The 8180-nt window shown below is 47.5% G+C and overlaps 1 protein-coding gene across 1 annotated transcript; it reads left to right on the forward strand.

Annotated features, from left to right (window-relative positions):
- Positions 1-270: 270 nt before the first annotated feature.
- On the forward strand, positions 271-2205 carry FOXD3 (forkhead box D3; the record flags this gene model as incomplete). The annotated part of the gene is made up of 1 exon (XM_083357375.1): positions 271-2205. The coding sequence occupies one exon, from the start codon at positions 271-273 to the stop codon at positions 1600-1602; it is 1332 nt and encodes a 443-aa protein (XP_083213501.1). The 3' UTR covers positions 1603-2205.
- Between the last annotated feature and the right edge of the window lie 5975 nt (positions 2206-8180).

Raw genomic sequence — 8180 nt, forward strand, 5'->3', positions numbered from 1 at the left:
TGTTGGAAAAGGGGCCGGATTGGCGTCCAAGTGTCCTCAGGAGCCCCCGTCTTCCTTCCTTCCTTCCTTCCTTCCTTCCTTCCTTCCTTCCTTCCTTCCTTCCTTCCTTCCTTCCTTCCTTCCTTCCTTCCTTCCCGTCCCCTCCCGACAGGGGCACTTCTCGTCCCTTCTCCTCTCCCAACTCTCTCCTTCCGGCTCTTCCCGATTGTTGCCGCTGCAATTAATTGACACCCACCCGCCCTCCTCCCGCTTTCCCTTTCCTGAGCTGGGATGACTCTGTCGGGCAACCTGAGCGCCAGCGACATGTCCGGCCAGACGGTACTGACGGCGGAAGATGTGGACATCGACGTGGTGGGCGAGGGGGACGACTGCATGGAGGAGCGGGACAGCGGCGGCGGCGGCGGCAGTGACCTGGAGGCCGGCGGCAGCCCCGCCGGCGGCGGCTTGGGTAGGCTGCCCGCCACGCTGGCCTTGGACGAGGCGGCCGAGCTGCTGATGGCCAAAGAGGCGGCGGAGATGAGCTCGGCCAGCAGCAGCAACGGCGGCGGCGGCGGGAGCCCCGTCGAGGAGAAGGGAGGCGAGGAGGGCTCGGCGCCGTCCGCGGCGACGGCGGCGGCGGCGAGCGCTGCGGCTGCTGCCTCCAGCGGCGGCAAGCCCAAGAGCAGCCTGGTGAAGCCGCCCTACTCGTACATCGCGCTGATCACCATGGCCATCCTGCAGAGCCCGCAGAAGAAGCTGACGCTGAGCGGCATCTGCGAGTTCATCAGCAACCGCTTCCCTTACTACCGGGAGAAGTTCCCGGCCTGGCAGAACTCCATCCGCCACAACCTCTCGCTCAACGACTGCTTCGTCAAGATCCCCCGCGAGCCGGGCAACCCGGGCAAAGGCAACTACTGGACGCTGGACCCGCAGTCCGAGGACATGTTCGACAACGGCTCCTTCCTGCGGCGCCGCAAGCGCTTCAAGCGGCACCAGCAGGAGCAGCTCCGCGAGCAGACGGCGCTCATGATGCACAGCTTCGGCGCCTACAGCCTGGCCGCCGCCGCCGCCGCGGCCGCCGCCTCCTCCTCGGGCCCCTACGGCCGCGCCTACGGCCTGCCCCACGGCGCCTACCCGCACCCGGCCGCCCTGCAGTACCCCTACATCCCCCCCGTCGGCCCCATGCTGCCGCCCGCCGTGCCGCTCCTGCCCTCGGGCGAGCTGAGCCGGAAAGCCTTCAACGCCCAGCTCAGTCCCAGCCTGCAGCTGCAGCTCAGCGGGCTCGGCGCGGCCGGCGCCGCGGCCGGCGGGGTCAAAGCCGAACCCAGCGGCCGGCCTTCCTTCAGCATCGAGAATATCATCGGGGCGGGCGGCGGCGGCGGCGGCGGCGGCGGAGGCGGCGGGCCGGCCGCCAGCTCCTCTTCGGCCGTCAGCGCCCAGACGTTCCTCCGCCCGCCCGTCACCGCGCAGTCGGGCTTGCTGGCCCACCAGCCGCTCTCGCTGGCCAGGAGCACGGCGGCCATCGCGCCCATCCTCAGCGTGCCTACAAACCTTCTCTCCGGACAGTTCCTGCAGCCCGCCGCTTCGGCCGGCGCGGTCCAGGCCAAGTGGCCGGCGCAGTAGCTCGGCCGGCGGGCGAGCGCGGGACCCGCTCTCCCTCCCTCCCTTCTTTCCCTCCTTTCCTCTCTCTCTCTCCTTCCTCCGCCTTTTGCGCCGAGTCTGCGGAGAAGTCTTCGAGGGGGTTCGTGGCCGCCTCCCCGCTTCGCCAGAGAGTAGACTCCTTTCTCGCCACGGCCCTCTGCGGACTCGATCGGCTCCAGTTGCCCCATCTCTGCCTTAGTCCGTGGCCTTCGCGGGGTAAAACCGGAGGCTTCGGAGCCCCGAAATAGGCTGGAAAGAAGGGTTCTGATGCCGCAGGTAAAGCTGACCACGCAACCCGCCGCGACCTATTTCTTCAATAATTTCTAGTGGGGAGGGCGAGAGGCGACGGCGGACTTTCCTTTGCGGTTTTTTTTTTGTTTTTTTTAAATGGTCCATATTTGGCAAAAATAAAAATTTCAAAAGCGAAGAAAAAAAAATTCAGAGAAAAAAAGGAAAACGGAAAGTCGAGAACGCTCAAGCTTAGGAGTCCCGAACTTTCACTTTTGTTGAAGGTTCTTATTATTTTTTTTTCTCCGATGATTTTCTTTGAAATAAATGCAAATTTGCAGCCAACGATAAGGGAAGTCATTTTAATTATGAAAGAACTGAGCAGAAAAAAAGGGGGAGAAATACCCCTGTTATTCTATTATAAAAGTCTGTTTATATATGAATGAATATATATGTATTCTAAATGTTATTCCTTCGTGTTGTACACAGCTTTGTAAATAAATTTTTAAAATGGCACTTTGGGTGTTTGCTTTCCAATTACTACAAAAAACGTTTTTGCTCCATTGGGAAAATTCTGTACTCATTCAGCTAGATGGAAACAAAAAAAAAATCAATAGAACCTATATATGGGATACAATTATTCTGTTAAAAATACAACAGACTGAAAATTTTAACACCTTAAAGACCAAGAAGATACTTCCCAAAGATCATCCTTGACCTTTTCCATTACTCTATATCTAAATCTAGATATATCTACTGACACATCTCTAAAAAAAACGATATAAAATTGCTACAGACTGGATCATAATTATAGGTGAATTATTTGGATATTATATAAATATTAAGATAGAATTGGTAACTTCCATAATAAAGAAATATGACTGGGGCAATTTGTCAGATCTGGTGGTAAAAACAATTCGAAGGAAGGAAGGAAGGAAGGAAGGAAGGAAGGAAGGAAGGAAGGAATTTTGAATTAATACAGAATCAGGAAGACAAATCTCATTTCTGTTTTAATTAAATTTAATAAGTTAAAAACTTGAATTCTCCACCAGGGTTTTTATATTAACTGCATTTCCCCCCTCCCTTCAAAGCAATTCAGAAGGTGTTAGGATTCTGTTTATCTTTAAATTAAATACGTTTTTCTTCTGATGCAACAGTATCTAACTTTAGTCTCTAGAATGAAGTTCAAGAAAGCTTGTAATTCATTTCTTTTGACCTGCAAAGTCACAAGACTCAGAATTTGATACCAATGCTCGCTCAGTTATTAACTGATATGCCACTGTTGACAGCCTGCCACTCCACAAAATTAGGAGAGAACCTAACTGCATATTCCTAATTGAATCTTGGTGAACAAATGCTTTGATGTACAAAATGACTTTAACCTAATTAAGCATTCTGGGCCTAATATAGGGAACTTCTTCGTTGATGTTATGTATTAGTCTTGCAGGCAAAGACCCGTGGCATCTTTTAAATCGGGATCGGCCTGGGAAATCAGGGCTCGGCGTCGCCGCACCGTTAGAGCCCATGGATATCGTCACTAATTTAGAAGAGGGCTATGTTTCCTTTCTGTAAAATAAAAGGGAGATAAGATCAAAGAAGGGAGGATCATTTCCTCCTCCTCCCCCCCTTTTTTTTTTTTTTGAGGAAGCCGCGGGAATAAAATAACCCTTTATTCGTCCCAAAATGTGAAGCATGTGCCTTAGGGAAAGAAGGGAAGGGAGGAAGGCGCCTTTCCGCCGCTCGGCTGCAGAATATACCCTCTCCCGTTAAGCAATCGGCTGGCGGGAGGGAAGCCTGCCGGACAAGGGCCGGAGGACAAGCCTTGCCCGGGGCCCGATTTGTTTTCTAGAGAAACCATAAATATTATTCCACCCTAAGTAAACATTTATACCCGCGGATATGCGGACGAAAATAAAGTAAGCCGCCCGTTGACTTTGGGGGGCGGGAGGAAAACAGCTTGAACTTTATAAATAAGGACCTGCTAATCATTTGACACGCCGAGGCAGGCCAGGTGGCCTCCCGAACGAGCGGGGGATTCGGTGTCAGTCGCTGGTCCAGCAGGTCCCTACGCGGACACAAACCCGCCCCCCACGCCAGCTCCGCTCCCGAATTACCGAATCTCCTTAATACGAGACACGCAGGCGAGGCCGAGCGGGGTGGGGGGGGGAAGGACCGCACCCCCGCCGCCATTAAAGTCCCGCGGCGCTTCGCAGTTGTGTCTCGCTAATCGTTTTTTTACAACCCGCGGCCAACGGTCCGGGGGTTGGGCCCAGAGCCAAGCCGAGGGCCTATATTTAGCTGATCCCCCTGGGAAAAGAGAGCAGGGGCCTTTCCTGACTCGCCCAGCGGGCTCCCCGGGCTCGGCCGTGACATTGGATCGCGAGGCCTCGCTCCAGGCCGGAGCCTTTGTTAGCCGGAGTAGCGCGCCCTCCGCGTGCCTCGCATAGCTCCAATGCCGCGCGGAGCGGCCTGGGCCGTGTGCGCCTCTCTTGTGTTTTTTTTTCTCTAGGCGGGGAGGGTGGCTCGTTTCCCCGGCCTCAGGTTCAGGTGGGGAAGGCTTTCCCGTCCGCCTCTCTTCTGGAGGTGCGGGGGGGGGGGGCGGGGAAGACCACCGAAGGAATTCGGGGCTTTGGCCTTCCAGGGATCCGAAGTGGGCAAGTCTTTCTGGTGTGCAGGTCCTCAGATTTGGGGTGGAAGGGCAGGTTGTCCTCCTGAAGCTTCAGGGCAACCCCAAGCCAGGTGGATGATAGGGAGGCAGGGAGATGCCCCATGAAAGTAAAAGTGCCTAAGAGCTTCTTGATCTGAATGACCCCATCCAGTGCTTTTTTTTGTAAAAGAAAAAGGTGCCGGAACTCACACATGTTATACAACCCGCCTTGCCTACCCTATAAGGTTCCATCCAAAAAAGGTGCCGGAACTCCGTTCTGAGTGTTCTATGAGGAAAAAAAGCCCTGACCCCATCAATCTCAGCCCTTCTGCAAACACCCATGCTGTGTTCACACGGCATGGTGAACTTGGTGGCTCATCTTAAGTGGCTTCTTCTTTTGCCTTTAAAAGGTGTGGTGGTTAGTCTCCTGGCCTCAATTCCCCCAACACATTAAGCCATTTAAGAAAAGGAATAATCATCAAAAGTTAGCCACTTCGCTAGATCAGGTTTGACATGGGATGCTAACACAGCCATAGATGGTTTTGGTGCATCAGGAGCGACTTAAGGATGGCAAAGGAGTGTGTATCCAAATCCAGAAGCTGCTCAACTTTTATCAGATATAAATTACTGCATTAGCTTTAGTTGACCAGTTGGTTTAGAGAAGCAGAAACAACCTACTTACAACCAGCTTTTTTCTGAGTGCAATGGGGGGAGGGAGGGAGAGAGAGAGAGAGAGAGAGGAGAGCTGGAAGAGGGCATCTTATCCCTTCATTTGGCCTTCTTCCATGAGAAGTGTTAAGGAATTTCTCCCAATGTGGGGGTGGGGCCTTCCAGATTGGAGAGGTTTCAACTCCCAGCCAGTATGCTACATGCAGTGGTGGAGTGGTGGCCTAAATCATGGAGGGGAGGGGAAGCTCAGAGAGAAAAAGGCCTAGTGAAACCGAAGATTCTCATTATAGTGAGCCAAAGGTGATCTTGGTTTATTGCATTACAAGGGATAACGATTTGGAATACATAGGAAATATATTTAATTGAGGAAATATTTTAATACTTAGAGAGCAGAGTGGAAGAGGAATTTGAGAGAGGGAATACTATGTAGATCCTTGAGCTCAGAGATAATGGCAACCAACAAAAAGAAGGCAGTCCACACCTACAGGCTGGTGTGGTTATGGTTCCTTTGATCAACCAGAGGTCAGATAATCTCATTGTTCACAGTCTGAAACCTAAGATCCCTAGGTAGCCCTTGAAAGCCTTGGGTGCAATCCCTGGAGGTATCCAAAAGTTGATATTAATTTGTGACTTCTAAAATGATAAAAAGGGAAAATGATCAAAAGCATGACCAGAAATCCTTTTTAAAAATCAAAGTTGATTCATTTTAATTACATTTATATGTAAAATATTTTGAAACATATTTAATTTTTGATGTGGTCCCATCCATTATTCTTTGGGACAGTGATCCCTGGAAATGCCACTTAAAGCTCAAGAGAAGCCTTTGGGTTTGCTTTTTAAAAGCCATGTTAAGTTCCTATGACCTGATTTCAGCTAACAAGGGGGCGGCTCTATGGGTATCATCTGATAGGAAATGTAGGCCTTAGATTAAGTCAGAATCCCACTCTGCTTTGATTTGAATGCACAAGCATTGTTTACAAGTATGACAATGAAATGCAATGGATGGAAAGGAGGATTTGGCAATATGAAAATATACAGATTGTTTGTAAGAACCACTTGGGGCAAAAGAATTACATATATGTGGATACTTTCCTTGCTAACCTTTTTAATACAGCAAGTATTCAGACTGGTTGAAAGTTGGTTGCCTGCATGTCCTGTGGCACAAGTACAGTGAACTTGTGCCACAGACATTTATATACTTATAAGAGTTTACATGTTCTTTATGACAAAGAGGAACAATGGAAATGACAAAGCAGTTCTGGGGGCCTTTTCTCAAATTATTTCTTGAACTAGCAGAAGCCTATTCCAGTCCAAATTACACAGATACATCATAAGCAGAAAGGACCCGTGTGTTACTTATTCAAATTTAAAATACATGGATGATCATCTTCCCTTCCTTTTTAATGTATTTTAAAGGGAAAACATAAAAAATAGGAGTTGCAAATACTTGCACATAAAAGCTCTCAGTCACTTATGAAAGGTTTACAGCACTTCTAAACTATAACTGATGACTGCAAAGAATCTAGGAAGAATTTCAGTGGGTGTCCATAGGTGTCACTATCTTTCAGTCTGGTTATCAAAAGACTGCTATGAAACCAACATTTCCGAATTTCTTCAAGGAATGGCATGGTGGAAGAACAATTAATCATAACACTATTCAACCCTGGTTTGTGCTGGTAAACTGCGAATAATAGTTACAAAGAGCTCTAAAGGTAGGCTTTATGACAAGTTGTGACCATCATACATGAGAGCAAATTCTATTCTATTGTTGATAATGCTATTTAAAGCACTTGTGTATTAATACAGAGCATAAACTGTATTTTGTTAAAGATAAGGTTGAATTAAATTCTGGTATAGACTGCTTAAGTTGCTTAATCATAACACAGAAGTTTTTTGGATGGTTTTTTTCCCCCAGTCTAATCTTTGACAAGGTGCAAAAAGAGGAATCCAAAATGATCAGGATGGATGGAGAAAGTTCCTGTGAAGAAATGCAGGCAGTGCTTTTTAGTTTAGAACAAATATGATTAGAAAACCAAACAAACATTCATAAAATTATGCATAGAAGAAACAAACTTAATAGTTATAGGCTCAGGACAGGCAAATCAATGTGCTTCTTTACATGACACATAATTCACATACAGGATTTACTTCCATATGTGAGAGTGATGACCATTACCTCTGATGGAGTTTAAAGGAAACTCAGGAAATTCATGAAGGGTGAATCTATTAATTCCATTCACATAATGAATTCACTAATGTAATTGAAAGAAAATGCAATCATGGATTATTTATAAGAATTAAAATACACAGAGACAAGAAGGAGGCAGACTGTATGCAAAAGTTTTTTTTTTCAAAAGCCAGGAAATACTGTAGGTCATTGAGTAAAGATAATAGAACTAAATAAAGAAAGAATTTTTCATAGTAGCATAAAGGTAGGAATAGCTATTGAGCCTGAACCTTATCTGAATCTCTTTAGATGGATAGGAGGAATATATGCCGCAAGATTTTGTGGCATATCCTATTTTGTTAATGGCTACTTCTCATACTAGCTATATGAAATTTACAGGGCACTTCTTTCCAAAAGGATTGGATGGAAAACAAGATTAATTAAATGAAATATATACCCTGGTCCCAAAAGACATGTGTAAACTTGCATCAAATCAAATCAATTCTCTGTTTCCTCTATCTGTGTCATGAATGCAAAATCTACATTCATCGGATTATACAATCAGTTGACTGTCTCTTCCACTTTGCATTGTGTGGTTATTCTCAGAAATCAGAGACTAATATGGCTTACAGAGAATAAAATGGAGGAGCTTGAGGAGATGGAAGAGATTTGTATCTTGGATGGAAGGCTGTATCTCCCATGAAAGGAAATTGCTTATAAATTTTATTCCAGCCTGGTTGAAGTCTCTATTGTGTTATTCTCTGGCTCAACAGAGATGACCCAGTGATACCTTTTCCCCTTAAAGTGTAATTCTAAGCATGTTTATTCATAAGTACAAATCTAGTTTGA

Source organism: Vipera ursinii, assembly GCF_947247035.1.
Source record: "Vipera ursinii genome assembly, chromosome: 3".
Classification (NCBI taxonomy): Eukaryota; Metazoa; Chordata; class Lepidosauria; order Squamata; family Viperidae; genus Vipera; species Vipera ursinii.